Source organism: Hyla sarda, chromosome 1 (assembly GCF_029499605.1).
Source record: "Hyla sarda isolate aHylSar1 chromosome 1, aHylSar1.hap1, whole genome shotgun sequence".
Taxonomy (NCBI): Eukaryota; Metazoa; Chordata; class Amphibia; order Anura; family Hylidae; genus Hyla; species Hyla sarda.
In genome coordinates, this window is record NC_079189.1 from 450744662 (window position 1) to 450769374 (window position 24713).

At 42.4% G+C, this 24713-nt stretch overlaps 1 protein-coding gene across 25 annotated transcripts in view; it reads left to right on the top strand.

Moving 5' to 3' along the window:
• The window catches only part of RIMBP2 (RIMS binding protein 2), a 970948-nt gene that overhangs the window by 804808 nt on the left and 141427 nt on the right, over window positions 1-24713 (top strand). For 16 of the 25 annotated variants that reach the window (XM_056533442.1, XM_056533333.1, XM_056533398.1 and 13 more), the window contains 3 exons: window positions 12338-12455; window positions 17083-17235; window positions 17967-18151. In XM_056533442.1, the coding sequence (XP_056389417.1) occupies window positions 12338-12455; window positions 17083-17235; window positions 17967-18151 (456 nt within the window). The remainder of the gene's footprint in view (window positions 1-12337; window positions 12456-17082; window positions 17236-17966; window positions 18152-24713) is intronic. The other 9 variants (XM_056533376.1, XM_056533391.1, XM_056533524.1 and 6 more) reach the window with 1 other exon arrangement.

The following is a 24713-nucleotide window of genomic DNA, read 5'->3' on the forward strand; positions in this document are numbered from 1 at the left end:
ACTTCTATGAAATCACACTGTCCACTCAGGAAGCAACACTGATTGACAATCAATTTCACATGCTGTTATGCAAATGGAACAGACAAAAGGTGGAAATTATAGGCAATTAGCAAGACACCCCCAATAAAAGAGTGGTTTTGCAGATGGTGACCACAGACCACTTCTCAGTTCCTATGCTTTCTGGCTGATGTTTTGGTCACTTTTGAATGCTGGGGGTGCTTTCACTCTAGTGGTAGCATACAACCCACCCAACCCACACAAGTCTACAACCCACACAAGTGGCTCAGGTAGTGCAGCTCATCCAGGATGGCACATTAATGCAAGCTGTGACAAGAAGGTTTGCTGTTTCTGTCAGTGTAGTGTCCAGAGCATGGAGGTGCTACCAGGAGACAGGCCAGTACATCAGGAGATATGGAGGGGGCCATAGGAGGGCAACAACCCAGCAGCAGGACCGCTACCTTCGCATTTGTGCAAGGAGAAGCAGGAGGAGCACTCCCATAGCCCTGCAAAATGACCTCCAGCAGGTCACAAATGTGAATGTGTCCATTCAAACAGTCTGAAATAGACTCCATGAGGGTGGTATTAGGGCCCGAAGTCCACAGGTGGGGGGTTGTACTTACAGCCCAACACCGTGCAGGACGTTTGGCATTTGCCATAGAACACCAAGATTTGCAAATTCCACACTGGCACCCTGTGCTCTTCACAGATGACAGCAGCTTCACACTGAGCACATGACAGAGTCTGGAGATGCCGTAGAGAACTTTCAGCTGTCTGCAACATCCTCCAGCATGACCGGTTTGGCGGTGGGTCAGTAATGGTGAGGGGTGGCATTTCTTTGGGGGGCCGCATAGCCCTCCATGTGCTTTCCAGAGGTAGCCTGACTGCCATTAGGTACAGAGATGAGATCCTCAGACCCCTTGTGAGACCATATGCTGGTGCGGTTTGCCCTGGGTTCCTCCTAATACAAGACAATGCTAGACCTCATTTGGCTGGAGTGTGTCAGCAATTCCTGCAAGAGGAAGGCATCGATGCTATGGACTGGCCCGCCAGTTCCCCAGAACTGAATCCGATTGAGCACATCTGGGACATCATGTCTTGCTCCATCCACCAACGCCACGTTGCACCAAAGACTGTCCAGGAGTTGGCAGATGCTTTAGTTCAGGTCTGGGAGGACATCCCTCAGGAGACCATTCGCCACCTCATCAGGAGCATACCCAGGCATTGTAGGGAGGTCATACGGGCACGTGGAGGCCACACACACTACTGAGCCTCATTTTGACTTGTTTTAAGGACATTACATCAAAGCTGGATCAGCCTGTAGTGTGGTTTTCCACTTTGATTTTGAGTGTGACTCCATATCCAGACCTCCATGGGTTGATAAATTTGATTTATATTGATCATTTTTGTGTGATTTTGTTGTTAGCACATTCAACTATGTAAAGACGAAAGTATTTCACACGATTAGTTCATTCAATCAGATCTAGGATGTGTTATCTTAGTGTTCCTTTATTTTTTTGAGCAGTGTATTATATGTGAATTTTAACAAAGTATTCCTCACACAAGGGCCCTGTGAGAGGATACCAGTTGTATTTTATATTATCATTTTAAATAAAACAACTATAATTGCTATTGAAGCACAGTCTTTGAATCAATAATTTATCATATACTATCCATACTGTCCTTGAGGTTTGGGGTTCTTTTTAATATCCACAATCCAAAGAAAGAGAATGGAGTGGTCACTCACCAATACTTCAGGCTTTATTCACACATGTAGGGTACAAGCAGGGTGCGCATAACCAACAACGACGACCGTTTCACACTTGCGTGCTTCTTCTGGTTGACACACTACTCGCTCACAAGGCTCGTCTTTTTATACATATACAACTAATTACGTCATCTAATCAGCGGCGCTGAGTGATGACATATCACTCTACTGCGCCTGCTCTGACTTACCTGTTCACAGGTGCAGCCCTGATTCCCACCAAAGCGAGGCCGAGCGGAGGAGTGCGCCGGCGCACAGCGACAAGCTGAATCGCATCGGAACTCCTCACACCAGCTCATGTGATCGGGGAGGCACATGACCAAGCATGTAAACAAATCTTCCCTCTCCACACGAGTGTGGTTCCCCGGCGCGTGCGCAGAATGCCGGGGCAGGCGAAATTGCTCATCCCCGGCAATCTGCCCATACACCAGGGACACAGATCCAACACTACTGCATTAACGGGGGGGAGAAAAAAGAAACAGCCATGTAACTACACCAGCCCGCAAACCAATGAAAACAGGTAAAGGTACATGAGCCTGTGAGGATGCAAAACGAGTTAAAACAATTGTGACATTAAAAACAATACAAAAAATTATCTATTGTTGTCTGTGTGTCCCTATTTTATCTGTGGAGAGGGAGGGTTTGTTTACATGCGTGGTCATGTGCCTCCCCGATCACGTGAGCGGGTGTGAGGAGTTCCGGTGCGATTCAGCTTGTCGCTGTGCGCCGGCTTACTCCTCCGCTCGGCCTCTCTTCGGGGGGAATCAGGGCCGCACCTGTGAACAGGTCAGAGCAGGCGCAGTAGAGTGATATGTCATCACTCTGCGCCGCTGATTAGATGACGTAATTAGTTGTATATGTATGAAAAGACGAGCCTTGTGAGTGAGTAGTGTGTCAACCAGAAGAAGCACGCAAGTGTGAAACGGTCGTCGTTGTTTGTTATGCGCACCCTGCTTGTACCCTACATGTGTAAATAAAGCCTGAAGTATTGGTGAGTGACCGCTCCATTCCCTTTTTTGGATTGTGGATTTGAATGAACTGTTTCATATCGGAGCTGAGCACCACCATTGTCAGACATTTCACTCTACAGTAGTCACATACCCACCTCCACTAGAAAAATAGGAGCCCCCACCTCTTCTGGATACTGGTAGTGCCAGCAGAACTCTGTATTTATTCTTTTTAATATATTGCCAACTGCCTGCACTTTTAAAGGGGTACTCCGCCCCTAGACATCTTATCCCCTATCCAAAGGATATGGGATAAGATGTCAGATCGCCGGGGTCAAGCTGCTGGGGACCCCCGGGATCTTCCATGCAGCACCCACCTTCAGCGGCTTCCGGAACCGCTGGAGGTCCTCAGGCTGAGTCCATCTCGACCACGGGTACGGAAGATCGTGACGTCACGACTCCGCCCACGTGTGACGTCACACGGGGGCGGAGTCGTGACGTCACGATCTTCCGTGCCTGTGGTCGAGATGGACTCAGCCTGAGGACCTCAAGCGGTTCCAGAAGCCGATAAAGGTGGGTGCCGCATGGTAGATCCCGGGGGTCCCCAGCAGCGGGATCCCGGCGATCTGACATCTTATCCCCTATCCTTTGGATAGGATATAAGATGTCTAGGGGTGGAGTACCCCTTTAAAGGAGTACTCCTGGTGCCAGAATGTTAAACAGATTTGTAAATTACATCTATTTAAGTCTTAATCCTTCCAGTACTTATCAACTGCTGTATGCTCCAGAGGAAGTTCTTTTCTTTTTGGATTTCTTTTCTGTCTGACCACAGTGCTCTCTGCTGACACCTCTGTCTCAGGAACTGTCAAGAGCAGGATAGGTTTGCTATGGGGATTTTCTCCTGCTCTTGACAGTTCCTGAGACAGACAGAGGTGTCAGCAGAAAGCACTGTGGTCTAACAGAAAATACATTTAAAAAGAAAATAATTTCCTGTGGAGCATACAACAGCTCATAAGTACTGGAAGGATTTAGATTTTTAAATAGAGGTAATTTACAAATCTGTTTATCGTTCTGGCACCAGTTGATTAAAAAAAAAAAAAAAAAAAAAAAAAAAAGTTTTTTTTTACCGGAGTACCCCAGTGCAATCTATATCTTTTGGCTGCTTTTGTGGTAAAAACTTTTTGGAACTTATTTTGGATGATTATGGTCACAAAAATAGCTGTTTCATAATAGAATTTACTGAAGTCCAAAGGAGGGGAAACTGTCCAAGTGTTCAAAAAAATCATCAAATGTCTGAAAGTTTGAGACTCATTTTGCCTATAAATTTCTTGGTTGTCTTTATTTCCTTTTTTTTTTTTTTTTTGGGGGGGGGGGGGGGGATCAAAATACAGTGAGGGGTATAAATTAAAACTGACTAACAGCAACACTGGCTTGCTTTCCCAACAGCTTAGCTCACCAGAACTTGTGAAGATCTAAAAAGCTAAGCTTTGATTGGTTGTTATGGGAATGAAAAAAGTTTTGCTATAAGTCAGTGTTCATATAGTTATCCCAGTATGTGCATGTACATGTTCCTTTAAACTGGGAACATGTGCTCACCAATAAAGACCATTGTAGTAATCCCTCACCTTACAATGATTTCACTTTACAGTGGCTCTTCATTTACCATTGTAAACTCAGAGTGAGGTAATTTTCCAGTGGTACAGATTTACTAAAACTGTCCAATAGTTAAAAAGTGTAATCTTAGACTAGACAAGCCAAGAATGTACCACATCTATCAAAGTATATTAAGCTGCTTGACAAATCTGTTACATTTTTAGACTGTCTAGTGTAAGTTTAAAACCACTATTAGCTGACTTAAACAGTGCAGAATTGTGCCACATTTTTAGGGAGTCTTAAGACAACATCCCCTTCACCGAAGCCACACACCCTTTACCGCTGTGTCAGAAATGTGTCTGAGGGTGCGTTCCCACGTGCCTATTTTCTGCTGCAGATTTGCTTCAGCAGATTTAACTGATGCAAAAATACACACGTGTGAATGCACCCTAAGTGCATTCCCACCTGGCGTATACACAGCATACTTCACGCTGCGCAAAATTTGCAGCAGAAGTTGAAAATACTCTGCATATTCCTCACTCACTGTACACACAGGGCTTTCCGGCAGCAGCCCTATGTGTGTAGTGAGTTTTGGGGGTGGAGCCACGCATCACAGTTACGCTGGCACACAGCACTGCCTCCAAAACTCACTTCACGCATAGGGCTGCTGCCGGAAAGCCCTGTGTGTACAGTGAGCGAGGAATACGCAGCATATTTCCCACTGCTGCCGCAAATTTTGCGCAGCTTGAAGTACGCTGCATATACGCCAGGTGGGAACGCACCTTAAGGGTGCGTTCACACATGCGTATTTTTGCTGCAGATTTTACTGCCCATTGACTTTAATGGGTAGTTAAATCTGCTGAAGCGGATCTGCAGCAGAAAATACGCACGTGTGAACGCATGCTAAAGTCATGTAAGACAATTTTTTGGGCTCAAATTACAAGAGCTCTGTACAAGAGCATGAGCACTTCCCTCTTTCTACTGCTAATACCTCTCCCTATACACCCAGCATTCTGCTAGCATTTTCTGCTGCTCTATTACATTGTCTACCTACCTTAACCACTTAAGGACTCAGGGCGTACCTGTACGCCCCGAGTCTGCTCCCTTTCTATAACGTGGGGCCACTGCGTGTCCCTGCGTCAAAGCGGGTTGGGCCCAGCCTCTAACAACGGCTGGAACCCGTGGCTAATCGACTGATCCTGACAGATCGCGGTGCCACGCGCTATTAACCCTTCAGACGTGGCGTTCAAAGTTGATAGCTGCGTCTAAAGTGAAAGTAAACTACTCCCGGCTAGCTCAGGCGGCTGTTCGGGACTGCTGGAGCGAAATCGTGGCGTCCTGAACAGTTGGCTCCTACCTGCCTCCTGCGTGTCCGATTGCCGGATGACTGCTCAGTGCCTGAGATCCAGGCATGAGCAGTCAAGTGGCAGAATCATTGATCAATGCTATCCTATAGGATAACAATGATCAATGTAAAAGATCAGTGTGTGCAGTGTTATAGCCCCCTATGATGGCTATAACATTGCAAAACAAAAGTGGAATTTTTTTTTTATAAAGATCATTTAACCCCTTCCCTAATAAAAGTTTGAATCACCCCCCCCCCCTTTTTCCCCATAAAAAAACTGTGTAAATAAAAATAAACATATGTGGTATTGCCACATGCAAAAATGTCTGAATTATAAAAATATATCATTAATTGAACCGCCCGGTCAATGGCTGACGCGCAAAAAAATTCCAAAATCCAAAATAGCGTATTTGAAAAAATGAATAAAAAAAGCAACCAAAAAGTCAGATCAATACAAAAATGGTACCGCTAAACACTTCAGATCATGGCGCAAAAAATGAGCCCTCATACCGCCCGTACGCATAAAACTGTAAAAGTTATAGGGGTCAGAAAATGACAATTTTAAACAAATGAATTTTTGTGCATGTAGTTATGATTTTTTACAGAAGTACGACAAAATCAAACCTATATAACTAGGGTATCATTTTAATCGTATGGACCTACAGAATAAAGAGAACGTGCAATTTTTACAGAAAAATGTACTGCGTAGAAACGGAAGCCCCCAAAATTACGAAATGGCTTTTTTTCTTTTATTTTGTCGCACAATGATTTTTTTCCCTTTTGCCATAGATTTTTGGGTAAAAAGACTGATGTCAGTACAAAGTCGAATTGGTGGCGCAAAAAAAAACCATTATATGGATTTTTAGGTGCAAAATTGAAAGACTTATGATTTTTTAAAGGTAAGGAGGAAAAAACGAAAGTGCAAAAACAGAAAAACCATTAAGGGATTAAAGTCCTCGTAAATTATTACCCCTAAATCCCTTTCCTCAGGTACTGAGGTTAGGACTATATCAAATATTCCCGAGGTATCAAATATTACCCAAGTGAATTGAAATCCATCTGTAACAATTTTAACAGCCTAGGTAATTAATTTAATCCTCATCAATTTCTGTTAGGTCCCATGCACACTACAGATTTTCCACTTGCAGCAGAATCTGTAGCTTAGTGCACACTACGGAAGTTCCATAGCTTAACTTCTAATGCAGATCTGAATTCCGTCAAAAGAATTAACATGTTTATTCTTTCATCAGAATCTGTCTGAAAAAGCGTTAGTCACTTGGACTCTGAATTACACAGGTTGATTTCCACTGCAAATTCTGCCTAGGGTGGACTGACACCTTATAGAGCCCCCAGGCAATAGAAGATCATGGGGCCTCTCTCTGACCACTGACACAGTACATGCTGAGATGTGGTGTCTGCAACAACGCCTCTATAAGAATTAAATTATGACTTTGGTAATTGACGGCCTGCAGGCAGTCGCACTGCTGGTGCTGCCTATCTCACTGACCTACACTTAAAGGGAGAAATGTAGTCCGTACAGCCAGGCATCGGGCACTAGGGAGGCAGGCTTCCTCTAGTACCTGAAGCTTGGCTGCTCTGACTTCTTCCCCTTGTAAGTGTAGACAGCACAGCAGTGACTACAGGCTTTAAATCTGTAAGTGTACATTGGTGCTGTGCCCCTGTACAATACTGTACAACTTACATTTACAGCCTTTAAGTTAGAGAGCTGTGAATTGTGAGAGGACACTGCCCCCTTCCCCCAGTTACTATACTCCTATCGCTCTTAGATAACCTACTTGTGAGATATTGGCATCTACAGGCTGTCCGAGAGTGATTACAGCAATCACATTTCTATTACACATAGACAGCTGGTACAGCTCTGGATGTAACTGTAACATTAGAGTATATTGTAACTGCATAATAGTGAGTGCAGCTCTGGAGGTAACAGGAGGATAATACATGATGTAACAGCAGAATAGTGGCTACAGCTCTGGAGATGACTAGAGTATAGGAAATGATGCAAAAAAGTATTTAGTCAGCCACCAATTGTGCAAGTTCTCCCACTTTAAAAGATGATTTAGAACATAGGTACACTTCAACAACTATGAGAGACAGAATGGGGGGGAAAGAATACAGGAAATCACATTTTAGGATTTCTAATGAATTAATTGGTAAATCCCTCTGTAAAATAATGATTTGGTCACCTACAAACAAGCAAGAATTCTGGCTCTCACAGACCTGTAACTACTTCTTTAAGAGTCTCCTCTGTCCTCCACTTGTTACCTGTATTAATGGCACCTTTTTGAACTTATCCGTATAAAATACACCTGTCCACAACCTCAAACAGTCACACTCCAAATTCCACTATGGCCAAGACCAAAGAGCTGTTGGAGTACACCAGAAACAAAATTGTACTCCTGAACCAGGCTGGGAAGACTGAATCTGCAATAGGCAAGCAGCTTGGTGTGAAGAAATCAACTGTGTTTACATAGTTACATAGTATGGTCGAAAAAAGACATATGTCCATCAAGTTCAACCAGGGAATTAAGGGGTAGGGGTGTGGCGCGATATTGGGGAAGGGATGGGATTTTATATTTCTTCATAAGCATTAATGTTATTTTGTTCCAGGAATGTATCTAATCCTGTTTTAAAGCTGTTAATTTTTCCTGCTGTGACCAGTTCCTGAGGTAGACTGTTCCATAAGTTCACAGTTCTCATGGTAAAGAAGGCATGTCGCCCCTTGAGACTAAACTTTTTCTTCTCCAGACGGAGGGAGTGCCCCCTTGTCCTTTGGGGGGGGTTTAACCTGGAACAGTTTTTCTCCATATTTTTTGTATGGGCCATTAATATACTTATATACGTTTATCATATCCCCCCTTAAACGTCTCTTCTCAAGACTAAACAATTGTAACTCCTTTAATCGCTCCTCATAGCTAAGATGTTCCATGCCCCATATTAGTTTAGTCGCGCGTCTCTGCACCCTTTCCAGCTCCACAGTGTCCCTTTTATGTACAGGCGACCAAAACTGAACAGCATATTCCAGGTGAGGCCGTACCAATGCTTTATAGAGGGGGAGTATTATGTCCCTGTCCCTTGAGTCCATGCTATTCTGTAGTCTGTGATCAACAAGTACACCCAGATCCTTCTCTACCAGTGACTCTGCCAGTTTAATCCCCCCTAAGACATACGACGCATGCAGGTTATTAGTACCCAGATGCATAACTTTACATTTATCCACATTGAACCTCATTTGCCAAGTGGATGCCCAGACACTTAGTCTATCCAAGTCATCTTGTAACCTATACACATCCTCTATAGACTGTACCATGCTACATAGCTTGGTGTCATCTGCAAAGATACAAACAGAGCTGTTAATGCCATCCTCTATATCATTGATAAATAAATTAAACAACAGCGGGCCCAGTACTGAACCTTGGGGTACACCACTAATTACCGGGGACCAATCAGAGTACGAATCATAGACCACCACTCTCTGGGTACGATCCATGAGCCAGTGTTCAATCCAGTTACAAACTAAAATTTCCAAACCCAAAGACCTTAACTTACCTGTCAGACGTCTATGAGGGACAGTATCAAATGCTTTAGCAAAATCCAGAAACACTATATCCACAGCCATTCCTCTGTCAAGGCTTCTACTCACCTCTTCATAAAAGCAAATTATTCGAAATTATTCGAAAATGGAAGAGATACAAGACCACTGATAATCTCCCTCGATCTGGGGCTCCACACAAGATCTCACCCCGTGGTGTCAAAATTATCACAAGAACGGTGAGCAAAAATCCCAGAACCACTTGGCGGGACGTAGTGAATGACCTGCAGAGAGCTGGGACCAAAGTAAAAAAGGCTACCATCAGTAACACATTACGACGCCAGGGACTCAAATCATGCTGTTCCAGACATGTCCGCCTGCTTAAGCCAGTACAGGCCTGTCTGAAGTTTGCTAGAGAGCATTTGGATGATCTAGAAGAGGATTGGGAGAATGTCATATAGTCAGATGAAACCAAAGTTTAACTCAATTCGTAACTCAATTCGTCGTGTTTGGAGGAGAAAGAATGCTGAGTTAAATCCAAGTAACACCATACCTACTGTGAAGCATGGGGTGGAAACATCATGCTTTGGGGCTGTTTTTCAGCAAAGGGACCAGGATGACTGATCCGTGTAAAGGAAAGAATGAATTGAAGATGGCTCTTTTAGCATGACAATGATCTCAAACACATTGCCCTGACAATGAAGGAGTGGCTTCTTAAGAAGCATTTCAGGGTCCTGGAGTGGCCTAGCCAGTCTCCAGATCTCAACCCCATAGAAAACTTTTGGAGGGAGTTGAAAGTCCGCATTGCCCAGCGACAGCCCCAAAACATCACTGCTCTAGAGGAGATCTGCATGGAGGAATGGGCCAAAATGCAACATTGTTTGAAAACCTTGTGAAGACTTACAGAAAATGTTTGACCTCTGTCATAGCCAACAAAGGGTATATAACAAAGTATTGAGATGAACTTTTCTTATTGACCAAATACTTATTTTCCACCATAATTTGCTAATAAATTCTTTAAAAATCAGACAATGTGATTTAATGGATTTTTTTCTCATTAGGTCTCTCATAGTTGAGGTATACCTAGGATGAAAATTTCAGGCCTCTCTCATCTTTTTTCAAGTGGGAGAAGTTGCACAATTGGTGGCTGACTAAATACTTTTTTCCTCACTGTAGTGCAGCTGTGGTGATGACAGGAGGATTAGACATAATGTAACAGCAAACTAGTGGGTGAAGTTCTGGAGGGGACTGGAGAATAAGACATGATGTAACAGCTGAATAGTTAGTGCAGCTCTGAGGGTGACTGGAGTAATAGACATGCTACACACCAATATCACTTATAGGGGTACTCCGGTGAAAAACTTTTTTTTTTTAAATCAACTGAAGCCAGTAAGTTAAACAGATTTTTAAATTACTTCTATTAAAAAAAAAATCTTAATCCTTCTAGTACTTCTTAGCGGCTGTATACTACAGAGGAAATTCTTTTCGGATTTCTTTTCTGTCACAACCACGGTGCTCTCTGCTGACACCTCTGTCCATGTCAGGACCTGTCTAGAGCAGGGGAAAATCCCCATAGCAAACATATACTGCTCTGGACAGTTCCTAAAATGGACAGAGGTGTCAGGAGAGAGCACTGTGGTCGTAAAAGAAAGGAAATCACAAAAGAAAAGAATTTCCTCTGTAGTATACTGCCGCTAATAAGTACTGGATGGATGAAGAATTTTTAATAGAGGTAATTTACAAATCTGTTTAACTTTCTGGCACCAGTTCCTTTAAAAAAAAAAGTTTTCCACTGGAGTACCCCTTTAAGCACACACACACACACACACACACACATCACTTACTTTCACACACACAGACGTTACCTATACCTATACAGCTTGTCTCTGGCCTCTTCCTTTGTGCAGTAAGGCTTAAAGGGGTACTCTGCTGCTCAGCCTTTGCAACAAACTGTTGGAGCCGAACCCGACGCCTGGAACATGTGACAGCATAGCCACACCCCCTCATTACGTCATGCCCTGTCCCCTCTATGCAAGTCTATGGGAGGGGGCATGACAGCCGTATGACATCACAATCTCCCGGCGCCGAATCCCGCGTTTGGAACAGTTTGTTCCAAATGCTGAGCAGCGGAGTACCCCTTTAAGAACCTGAGGTCATGTAACTTATCGTAAGATCCTTAAACACTCCTTTACATAGATTGATGAAGGGGGAAGTAATAGATATGTGGTCACCCTGCTCCCTTCATGCTAATTGCCCCATGGCAACACAAACCCCCCACCACCACCACCTAGTTACCATCCTGCACAAGCTGTTATATACATACCTCCAGCCTGCATTAGAAACAGCAAGTCCTGGGTGAGCGGGGACTCTACCCCCCCCCCCCCCCCAGGCCCTTGGCCATTTCAGTCTGGAAAACCTCTTTAATTATAGAATAATAGAATATAAGTTGAACATCTTAAAAAATATAGACTATAAACTACAGCTAGACACATTTTATATCCCCTTCAATTACTAGAGTGGTCTCCATCATATTCAGGAGAACCTGTGTTGTTTATGCTATGGCATTTGTCATAATACATTATGTTGGTCTGTTGCTATTTTCTTTATCATCATTGTCATCACATGCTATGTAGGTTACAAATGTCACAGATCTTCAGCATCATCTGCCCACATATCTGTCCAAAAATATTTCAATAAATATTTAAGTGTTCAAAGTTATTTTGCAAAGTTCCTGACAGCAAGGTATACTGTTCTGCATGCTAGAATGCAGTATATCTATTATTTAGAATCACAGAACCATAAAAAGATAAAAAAAAATGTTATTGTTTTTCACTTTTACAGTGAACTGTGTATGCGTACATTTTTTAATGTGTGTTGCATTGACCAGTTAGCAAAAAATGCATGTTCACCATTTATGTGACCAAGTGATGACATTTTAGATTACTGGATAAGCACTAGTTAATTACATGCCATCCAAGTAACATTCCATGCTGTTTTTATATATGATTATCTTTCAGCTAACCTTTAAGTTAAAAGTACAGTTTAGTTGCCTTAAGAGCTTCTGCTGTAAGCTGTTATTTCTAATACAAATATCAAAAGCAGCAGAATGGGGATTAGACTAATTTTATGTTTATGCTTAGCTTCTAGGCAATCACTCTACGTTGGGAAGAACAGAAAGAACTGATCATCCTGTGCGGAGATTTCCCCATGGTAGTGCAGTTCAACAGAGACCTCGACCTATGATGGTCCCATCTATTGGTTAGTTGGATAGACTGCTGTTTTATGTAATATGTATATTTGTTTTTTGTTTTTTTATTATCTGTAAGTGCAGTAGTCTTTTATTTGTATTGATTGGTAAATATACATCCAGAATTGTAATGTGTCAATGTATTTGGTTAACACTTACTTGCATATCAAATGGATATTCCTATCCAGGCATTAAAGGGGAACTCCACTGAAATTATTTTTTTTTAAATCAACTTGTGCCAGAAAGTTGAATAGATTTGTAAATTACTTCTATTTCTAAATATTAATCCTTCCAGTACTTATCAGCTGCTGTATGCTCCCTAGGAAGTCATGTTCTTTTTTAATTTCCTTTCTGTCTGACCACAGTACTCTTTGCTGACACCTCTGTCCACGTTAGGAACTGTCCAGAGCACGATATGACTCTGAACAGTTCCTGACAGGGACAGATGTGTCAGCAGAGAGCACTGTGGTCAGACAGAAAGGAAATTCAAAAAGAAAAGGACTCCATATGTAGCATAACACAGCTGGTAAGGATTAAGATTTTAAAATAAAAGTAATTTACAAATCTGTTTAACTTACTGGCACCAGTTGATCAAAAAAAAAAAAAAAAAAGTTTTCCAACAGAGTACCCCTTTATGGCTTGCCAACCCTCTCCAGTCTGCTTATGGCTGCCTGAGGTAGTCAGGAAGCTGAAAACTGCTGTGCCACTGTTATACCCAATTTTCCTAAAAATCTATGGAAGTTTTGCAAGCTGCTTATAAAGAACTGTGGCTCATCTGTTTCAGCTTACCAACCACCTTCAGCAGCTGAAAGCAGTCCCGGGGGTTCCAGGGAGCATTTATATATTAGATTGGCATACCCCTTTAGGTTATGTTTAAACATACAGGAAAATATGCAGAAACATACACACGTGTGAACATACCCATATTTCAAGTTCTGTATTACCCTATGTACAATATATACAAGCACAAGTAATTACAGCATTTGTACCATTGCAGCACTGTGCCATGTTTGACAACAATATGGCTTTGTAAACAAAGATATAAAAATAATTCAAATACATGTGGAATATACATTTTGATTTATTGCAGGGACAGTTGTACAAGAATCTTGGAAAACCCTTTACAAATCACAAGGTTGAGGAAGGTTCAAAGTCATTGGCTTTCTTAATCATTTACGGCAGCCTGAATATTAATCTTCATAAAACAGACTTTACAGGGGATGCATTTAGTGTCTAAAATAAAAACAAATCTTTCATTTTTTCAACTGCTGGCAGAGTGAAAACTGTACCATGAATGGTTGCTATGGGCAACAAAGACAGTTTTTCTTTTTAATAGTTTTGATAAACCCGCCCCTATGTGTATGAGCTGACATGGATGGGGCATGTAACATGAATCCTCTCTCTTCAATTTTCATTTGTTATTTTATTGCTAACATGTCTACAAGACTTCTTGCAATTCGGTTAGTTTTTTTCTATTATATTTTACATTTTTCCATTTACAAAAACATCACATAAAAAAAACATATCCTTATACAATAGGACTTTTACGCAGATGCTTTTTAACCCCCCCCCCCCCCACCACACACACACACACGACAGAGGAGGAAGAAGAAAAAAAAGATTTATACCACATTTCAGTTAGTTAATATCCAATAAAGATTGCAAATTCCTCTAAAAAAAACATTGAGAGTTTTAAATGGTTCAGCCCCACTGATATAAAAAAAAAATATGCAAATTTAAAATGATGAAATTATACATACAATGTTATGACACAAATTATGTTGTTAATACTTCAAAAAACAGGAAATGTTGAAACTACACTAAACTGAAAAATGTTGTCCCCTTGTTAACTAAAATGTAGAAATACCAAAAAATGCATGCACATTTTTCTCCATTTCATCTTCAGCATGTAATCTCCTGTGTACGAGTTTTTAGTCCTATCTTGAATTCATTGTACCATGTGTAAGATATATCAGTTTATGAATTTGAGAGGCTTAAATGGGTACTCCACCCCTAGACATCTTATCCTGTATCCAAAGGATACGGGATAAGATGTCTGATCGCGGGGGTCCCGTCGCTGGGGACCCCCGCAATATAGCATGCTGCACTCACCTGTTCCTGCCCCAGAAGCGCTGGAGGGTCTGGGTCCCGACCACCAGAACGGACGTCATACGTCGTGACGTCACTGACTTCCGTTCCAGTGGTCGGGACCCAGACCCTCCAGCGCCTCCAGAGCAGAAACAGGTGGGTGCCGCATGCTATATTGCGGGGGTCCCCAGCGGCGGGACCCCCGCGATCAGACATCTTATCCCCTATCCTTTGGATACGGGATAAGATGTCTAGGGGTGGAGTACCCCTTTAATAGTTTTAACATTAAAGGGAACCTGCCACCAGGTTTTACTCTATATAACTGGTGACAACACGTTACATAGGGAAAAAAAATTGTGTCTTACTAGGTCCAGATATCCTCCTGTCCTTTATTAAAAGTGAGCTTTAAACGTGTCCCTTGCCATATGCTAAGCAGGCTCAAGTCATCAGGACATGCTGCATTGTTAAGTGGTCACTATTCCCTGTTCTGTAATTAAGCCAAGTCCAGCTCTAATCCTGCCTACTCAGGCATGAATGACTCATGCTAGGTCAAATGCGGCTTCATGCCCGGGTATATTGATGCTTCTGGGCCTGCACAAGATTTAAATGAGAAGAGCGGTGACGTCAGCCTTGCCTGGGCTGTCAATCATGCCTAAGTAGGTTTGATTACAATTGGGGGTGCAGTGACTATTTCATAATGACTACTTGAGCCTCATTAGCATATGATGCAGGACATTTTCAAAACTCCTTTTCTACGCTATAGCAGATGAGCAGAAAGACATCTGGACATGTAAACAAACCTTATTTTTATAACATGTTGCCACCAGTTACATAGAATATAACCTGGTGACTGTTGCAGTTTTATATCCAGACAAGGGAACTTTCCTGGTTTATCTATGTTTTTTATCTTTTATATTATCTTATTTTTACTTCACTGTTTGTGACCAACACTGACATATTTTTCTTCTCTGCTACCTTTTTATTACTTTTTATAGGTATATTTGTCAAAATAACTCCCTTCAATTGTCTGTGTGTCCCTATTTTACAGAGGTGATTTAGTATAAACCATTATTAGAATGAAATTACTAACCACATTTGTATTTACATTGTCATTGTGTTCAGAAATAATCACACTATTACTTACAGACTAATCCTACTCTATGTAACATGAATTTAACAAATTAAGGATAAACCAAACCAAACAAAGTCTGATATTACACTCTACATTTACACAACAACGTACTATGTTTTAATGTTGTACTTAATGTTGTTCATCCAAACATTCTTTCACATGATTTCATTTTCATTTCAAGTCCATAGAACATTACCATATTCAAGTGTTTCTGTAGTACTGATTTTAGATTATAGAATTACCAACTTAGTTGTATCAGTCAGTCATTTGCAATAGAATATATTTCTTCTGGGATGCAGTCAGCATTCAGGGGATTAAAAAACTGATCGAAAATGCAATTATATTTCGATTTTTAAAAGTGCCAAACTCAAACAGTATGAAATCACTTCCCATGTCTGAACCCTTTTGTGGCATCCATGGGTTTGTAATATATTTTTTTTTATCTGGATCTGGTACCTATTAGAGACCTACACTTAAAATCATAGCATGGGTCACTGTAATACTTAAATAGATGTACCTATGCAGATTGTATGGCTTAAACAGGAAGTCTGGGAGAATTCTCTGTATGGTCCTTCACACAGTTATAAGGAAATATATTTTACAGACATCTCACATATAAAAAGTACTGAACATTATGTTTATGCAACCTGGGGCCTTGTGATTAGATAAGACAATTATATATTGTTTAGGGACTATATTATATTTCTGCCAATACCTTAGTCCATTCAATGGCTGCTTCCATTGTGTTTGGACTCAATGGCAACCACGATCAGCTTAAATATGGAATATGTAATATAATCTCATGTACTTTACTAATTTTTCAGCAGGATCTTAAATGTAGATTATCCTACTGATCACTTGGTACATAGCCATTCCATCCACTTGAGTCATTCCAGAAGTTTGTCAAAGCCCAAGTATGTTGTCGCAAAGTTCCATGTTTGTATGTTATTTTAGTGAAATCTAAAGAAACAAAGCCAGAAGTGACATCTGTTTGTCATTTTTAGTATGTCACTATTCAATAAGTATTACTTATCTATAAGACATTATAAAAAAAAAAAAAAAAAAAAAGAAAAAAAAAGTTATGAACGTGTTAAAGAATAGAGTTACCTGAAAATGTTCTTCTAAAACAACACCAAACTGAAAACGTGGGCTACACTTTTTCCAGTAAAGTCTTCACAGGAATCCTTTACTTTGACTCTGCACTAATATTCACATATTTAGGTTTATGGGTGCTAAAATAAAATATATACTCTTTAACAAACATAGGTAAAAAAAAAAAATTTTAATAAAAGATTTGCTTGGCAGGCAACAAAACACTAACTGGGAAGAGAAGCCCTCTTTGTTATGGTACCTATCTCCATGGTCCTCTTCCAGACTCAAAGGGTATGTTTAATAGCTCCTTCCCTTTTTCTCCATAGAAATTACAATGGACAGTAACAGTGAAGGTGGTCGTTCTCGGTCAGGTAGTGAGGGAAATATTTCACCTGTAAAAGAAGAAGCTTATTATCGCAGCATTGGAGGACACAGGAAATGGTCTCTACAGCGTACCAGGGCCTCTGAGGATAGATACGGTATGCACAAAAAAATAAAAATGTTCCTCCCTTTTAACCAAAAATGGTATAAAATTCTTCAAGCTTTTATGTCTGGACAAATATGGGTGTCAGGTTATATCTTGGACTTACCAGACATGTTCTCATGGTGATCAGAAAATCCAGTAATATTCCAATTGTCAGTGAATATTTTTTAGATCTTTGAAGCATCTTTCTACTAGCTCCAGAGAAACAGATATTTTTTTCAGGGCACCCCTTTAGCCTGGATCAGTTTTTTCTTGGCTTTTACTGTGCTGAATACATAGCCACCAGTTTGCATGTAATGCAGCATGTGTGTAGGCCTTACAGTGCACTTCTCTGTCCATCCCAGCACATTTAGGTTCTTCAAGTTTAGTGGAAAGAAAGGTAGGATAGCATCAAGTTCATGTTCATCATAACCATCCAGCCATACTGTATGTGTTGTTGTTTGACTTACTACATTGCATGTTTATCAGCTTCTATCTTAAGCTCATATGTAACGATGCCTGAAATTCCGCCAACTGCAAAAATGGTTTTGTGTGTTCCTTTGATTGCGCTTGTCTTTTGGGGCAAAAACATGGTGTTTGCAAAACTGAACCATACAGTCAGCTATGCTGAGGAATATGTAGCAACTGCAACACATGGTACCATTGCTAAACCTTCAATCTTCTTAACAGTTTCCTAAAAGATGGAGCCTACAAATATTGTTGTATATGTCTTGGAAATTTCTTTAGATAGTTATGGAAGCCGAGAAAAGATGTCATCTGGGATGTATGAAGAATCTGAAACAGATGGTGGAATGGAGGATTATCCAGTACGAATATTTGTAGCACTCTTTGATTATGACCCAAGAACGATGTCACCAAATCCAGATGCTGCAGAAGAAGAACTTCCCTTCAAAGAAGGACAAATAATTAAGGTAAACAATTTTCTCTATAGTTAACTGTTTATTGACCATGGAAGGTTTATTACCAGAGCACATTGTTTATGCTGTTTTAAGATAGTTTATTCAGTAAATAATATTTTAGTTTAATTAGTAAATAATATTTACCACAAAATTAAATCCTCTAATTTCCTGGTGCATTGTTATTACAAACATGTGTACATTGTGTTCCATATGATTTAATTTTAGCACTAAAAAGGAAAATATCATTTTAATATTTATCTCCCTTACTTGGCTTTAGACACAACATCTGCACTTAGATGGTACACATCGAAGTACAGACATTATTAGGATAAAGGCACAATAATTGATAAGGCTAGGGTAAAACAGGCTAAATATGGTGGCTGGTAATAGATATAGAGGACCTGTGGCCAAAAATTAGATGCTATTGTCACTAAACAGCTTAGGGTGCTCTGATGACATAACTTTTTACATTTCCTTGATATGCCCTTCTGTTCCTTAGATATAAGGGTTTATAGTTTGTGTGACAATTAAGAGAATCAGTCAGATGGGTGTGAACATAATTTTAATAATGGAAGTGAATATCAGGTGAAGGGAGAGGTTATACAGTCAGGGGGTGAATGTTGTACATTCAGGGGTGTATAGGCCTGATACACACCCCTGACTCTACAACCAATATTCACTTCTGATATATTTTAAACTCGTTTTATTGAAGTTTGGATAAATACAAATACAATAGCTCCACACAGCATCATCACAGACAACAGGATAACAGTAGCTGAAAAATCAGCTATCACAGTGTGACAGAGATTGTATAGCACAAGCAGTGCAGAGCAACTGAGGGTAAGTAAATCTTAACCCTTAACAGTAACAGAACATGACACATTCCCGCTACTTGTATAGTGACATTGCCAAGAAACCTCATCAGGGAGTTAAATTATATGGAATGCAAGATACTGAGGAGAGAGAAAATTTAGTATACCCAGAGCTGCCGCCCCCCCAATGATATGGCATAGGGATACAAAAGTGGAGGCTAGGGGGAGAAAGGAAGAGGGAAACCATGGAGAGAGGAGAGGGAGCAGAATCAGAAAGGAGAGCCCAAGGCACTAGAGGACATCAGGGAGGTAAATGCTGAGGGAGAGTATCTGGTAAGAGAGGATGCACACCAGATGCCCCCTACCTTTTGTAATCTATCCAGGCATTTCCTACGTTTAAATACCAACTGTTCATACGGGAGAATGGCATTAGCTAACTTCCTCCATTGTGGGAGAGAGGGCGGGCGGGGATCCATCCATTGCTGGGCTATAGTTTTCCTAGCCTTGAATAGACCCACGCAGAGGAGAATCTGCATATGATGTTGCCAAGATTCTTCGGGTAGCAGACCAAAGAGGTATATCAGGTGGTCTAGCAAGACAGGGATGGATATTAGTGGGGACCGAAAAGCAGTGATGTCCTGCCAGTAGGCTTGGAGGCAGGGGCGGATCCAGAGTCAAGTCTCAGGAGGGGCACTATTAGAGAATTTTGCATTGGCGGACAGAAAATAAGGTGTTGCTTAAAGAACTTACAATATTATTAAATGTATCCAGTATAATAATCAAATATACCAATTGCCACAGAATGGGAAAGAAGTTTTTACCATTTAAAACTACAGCTCCCAGTATGACCTAAGTAGTGGTGAGGAGATGCTGGGAGTTGTTGTTTCACCCATCATTACTGCAAAACTTACAAAAAAAATATTCTCGCTGTATAACTTGACGCCCAGACGGCTCTTCACTGTGTCAGCGGATTCTGATCCTCTATATGAAAAAAGTATTATTATAATACTGCCAAACACCATATCCTTTGAATATAATTTTGACACACTGTACCCTCCGAATATACTACAACTCACTTTACCCTTTGAATACAATACTGCCACACACTGTACCCTCTGAATATAATAATGCCCCACACTGTACCCTCAGAATATAATACTGCCACACACTGTACCCCAGAATATAATGCTGCCACACACTGTACCCCTGAATAGAATACTGCCCACACACTGTATCCTCAGAATATAATACTGCCACACACTGTACCCCAGAATATAATACTGCCCACACACTGTACCCTCAGAATATAATACTGCCACACACTGTACCCTCTGAATATAATACTTTCACACACTGTACGCTCTATATATCCCTCTGAATACAATACCGTGATGTATTGTGGCTAATGAAAACCGTACTACCCCAGAAATTCCTTATACTCTGTGCCCCTCATATATAGTAGTAATGCCCCATCCTGTGCCCCCACATATAACTATGACCTGTCCTGTTCCCCCTCATAATAATAATGCCCTCTGTCCTGTGCCACTACCATATAATGCCCCCTGTGCTGTGCCCTTCACATATAATGCCCCTGCAATGTTCCCCTCACATAGAATGCCCCCCAATCCTGCTCCCTCAGGGCACATTATATGTTAGGGGCACACGACAGGGGGGCATTATATGTGAGGGGCACATGACAGGGGTTCCTCACTTATAATGCCCCCCTATCATGTGCCCCTCACATATAATGCCCCTGTAATGTTCCCCTCACATATAATGCTCCCTGTCCTGCCCCTTCAGGGTGCATTATAAGTAAGGGGCACATAACAGGGGGCATTATAAGTTGAAGTACATTATATGTTAGCGGCCCAAGACAGGGGGACATTATAAGTGAGGGGCCCAAGACAGGGGGGCATTATAAGTGAGGGGCCCAAGACAGGGGGGCATTATAAGTGAGGGGCCCAAGACAGGGGGGCATTATAAGCGAGGGCCTGTTATGTGCCCTTCACTTATAATGCCCTCCTGTCATGTGCCCCTCCATTTAATGCCCCCTGTTATGTGCCCCTAATTTATAATGCCCCCTTCATGTTCCCCTCACATTTAATGCCCCGTTATGTTCCCCTCACATATAATGCCCCCTGTCCTGCACCCTCAGGGGGCATTTTAAGTAAGGCGCACATGACAGGGGGCAATAAATGTGAGGGGCACATGACAGGGGGCATTAAATGTGAGGGGCACATGACAGGGGGACATTATACGTGAGGAGCCCCCCTGTCATGTGCCCCTCAATTATAATGCCCCCGTCATGTGCCCCTCACTTATAATGCCCCCCTGTCTTGGGCCGCTAATATATAATGTGCTTCGACTTATAATGCCCCGTTATGTTCCCCTCACATATAATGCCCCCTGTCCTTCACCCTCTGGGGGCATTTTAAGTAAGGGGCACATAAAAGGAGGGCATTATAAATCAAAGCACATTATTTGTTAGCGGCACATGACAGGGGGGCATTATAAGTGAGGGGCACATGACAGGGGGGCATTATAAGAGAGGGGTACATGACAGGGGGCATTATAAGTGAGGGGCACATGACAGGGGAGCATTATAAGTGAGGGGCACATGACAGGGGGGGCATTATAAGTGAGGGGCACATGACAGGGTGGTATTATAAGTGAGGGGCACATAACGGGGCCCTGTCAGTCTTCCGGAAGTGGCCATTCCAATGTCCCCTGCAGGAAGCTCCGTGCAGGGTTCAGCACCCCCTTCCAGCAGACTGCAGGGGCCCTGTTTGGGAGATTGTAGGGGGTCCTAGCGCTGGAATCCCCCACAATCTATAACTTATCCCCTGTCTCGGCATCTAAATAGGCTGTAAGTAAATGAAAAATAGATGCTGGCAGCAGTGGGATAGATATGATATAGATATATAGATAGATATGAGATAGATAGGAGATAGATAGAAAGATAGATAGATATGAGATAGATAGACATGAGATAGATAGGAAATAGATAATAGATAGATAGATAGGAGATAGACAGATATGAGATAGATTGATATGAGATAGATAGATTGATATGAGATAGATAAGTGATAGATTGATTTGAGATAGATAGATAGATTTGAGATAGATAGATGATAGATAGATATGAGATAGATAGAAATATGATATATAGATATGAGATAGATAGATATGAGATAGATAGATAGATAGATAGATATGAGAGATAGATAGGAGATAGAAAGACAGATAGATCAGTATTCCCCAACCAGGGTGCTTCCAGCTGTTGTAAAACTACAACTCCCAGTATGCCCACAAAGCCAAATACATGCTGGGAGTTGTAGTTTTACTATAGTTAGAGGCCTCTGTTGGGAAACACTGATAAGAGTTCCCCTTTACCTGTCTCCCGAGCCTGACCCCCCCCCCCCATAGTTACTTACCATGAAGAGCAGCATCAGGGTGGGCAGAGGGGGTCTGGAGGCATTGGGTGGGTGTTCGGGCCTGTGGTGGAGGGCAGTAAGCTGAGCCCGGCCTGCTGGAAACACAGAGGGGTGAGAGGGGGAGGAGCTTATCTCTTCCCTGCCCCTGCACAGTGTAATGGCTACAGACTGAATGATGCTGAGACCGGAGCATTCTCAGCACTGACAGGCAGTCCGTGTGGCCTGCAGAGAATGGTGTCCTGCAGAGAATGGTGTCCCTGGCGGTTCACCTGCTGCAGGTGAGGGGACAGTGCAGCCGGGGCTGACAGCTGATATAGTATCGGGAGGGGCAGCAATCTCGGAGGGGGCAATTGCCCCCCACCCCTGGATCCGCCACTGCTTGGAGGAAGGGACACTGCCATATCATGTGCAAGGTGCGGGATGTGGGGGTTATTCCAAAGGGGAATATGGTCTTTAATATCAGTAAAGGAAGTGACTGTCTGTGACTGTCGCCATACCTGTAGGGCAAGTTTGTGAAGGGGGTGGAGTCTGCGGACTCGAGGGGGGGGGGGGCCCTCCAAAAATGCACACAAAGAAGTGAGATCCAGAAAAGAGGCTAAATGATGCTCCGCATTTGGCAGGGGAGCAGAAGACACCCAATAGCGGAGATACCAGAGCTGGCCTCCCAAATAGTATAGTTTAAAATCAGGTAGTGCGCCCCCTCCCCCCCCCCCCAAGTCCTTGGGGCATTGCAGGGTGGAAAGTTTTAGTTTGGATCTACCAGGTCCCCAGATAAATGTAGGGAGGAGGGAGTCAAGGGATTTAAAGATTTAAAGATAAGGACATTGGGACTGAATTAGAGGAATGTTCCAGGAGATAAAGAAGTATGGGTAAAACTATCATTTTAACCAGGTTGATTCTACCAGGGCCGGCCAAGGGTAAAGTCCCCCACACCCGGAATTTGGCTTTAAAGGGAACCAATCATCAGATTTTACCCTATATAACGCTTGGCAAAGCGTTCTATAGGGTAAAATCTTTATTTTCACCATTCCCAGGGGATGCTCCTGCCCCCAGGGATGGTGAAGATATGAAGTTATAAACTAGTTACCGCCGCCGCCGTAAGTAGTCACCTGGGCGGGGAGCTCTTCTCATCTACTCCCGTTCTTCGGCCGGCAGCGACGTCCCCTCCGCTAGATTGATGGGCCGCGTCATCACTCTGCTCCGTCCGAAGCGTTATATAGAGTAAAATCTGATGATTGGTTCCCTTTAACATAAGTGAGGAGGGGTAGCACATTAGTTTGAAGATCTAGAGAGGGGTCCCTATAAATGACAATACCCAGGTATTTAAAGTGGGAAACAACAGCTAGGCCACAGAGGGTGGAGGGTCCAGGTCGCATCTGCAGAGGCATATAAGCTGATTTCACCCAATTAATTTGTAAACCTGAAAATTCCCAAATCTATCAATGATGGAGATAGCACGAGGAAGAGTCTCAAGGTGCCGGGACATAAATAGAATCAAGTCATCCGCATAGAGACCAAGACGGTCCTTCCTCCCACCAATAGTAATACCTGAGTATATGGGTCCTGCCTAAGGAGAAGGGCCAAGGGCTCCACCTCCACCGCAAACAGAAGCGGTGAAAGTGGACACCCCTGACGCGTTCCCCTGCCCAGTGTAAAAACAGCAGAAGAGAGGCCATTAATGACAACCCGGGCCTGAGGGGAGGAGTACAAAATGGACACCCATTTAATAAAACGAAGACCAAAGCCAAAACGAGTTAAAACCCCCTGAAGATGGCTCCATTCCACAGAATCGAAAGCCAATCTTCATCTAATGCCACCCCAATTTGGGCTGCGACCTGAACCCTCCTGATATTGTCAGAGGTGGACTTGCCGGGCATAAAGCCTGATTGGTCTTTGTGGATAATAGAAAGGATGACTCTATTTAGACGATTGGCAAGCACTTTCATGAGTATTTTATAATCCACATTAACTAAGGAGATGGGTCTGTAGGAGCCACATTCCAGAGGGTCTTTGTCTGGTTTAAGCAGGTCTACTATATTAGCATTGTACATTGTAGGGTGAAGGTGACCGGCCTCAAAAGATTCAGCCTACATGGTTTTCAAAGGACCCCGTAGTAGATCCGCATAGCGGGCATAGACCTCCACAGGGAGGCCTTCAGGGCTGGGCGCCTTGCCTGTCTGCATGTCTGAAAGGGCTTTGGAGATCTCCTCCACCATAATAGGAGAGTCCAGCAGGGAGACAGTCTGGGGAGAGTAAAGGAAACTGAATGGAATCCAGATAAGAGTATAGATCCCCTTCAGAGTAGTGCGTCTGGGAGGCATTAAGGGA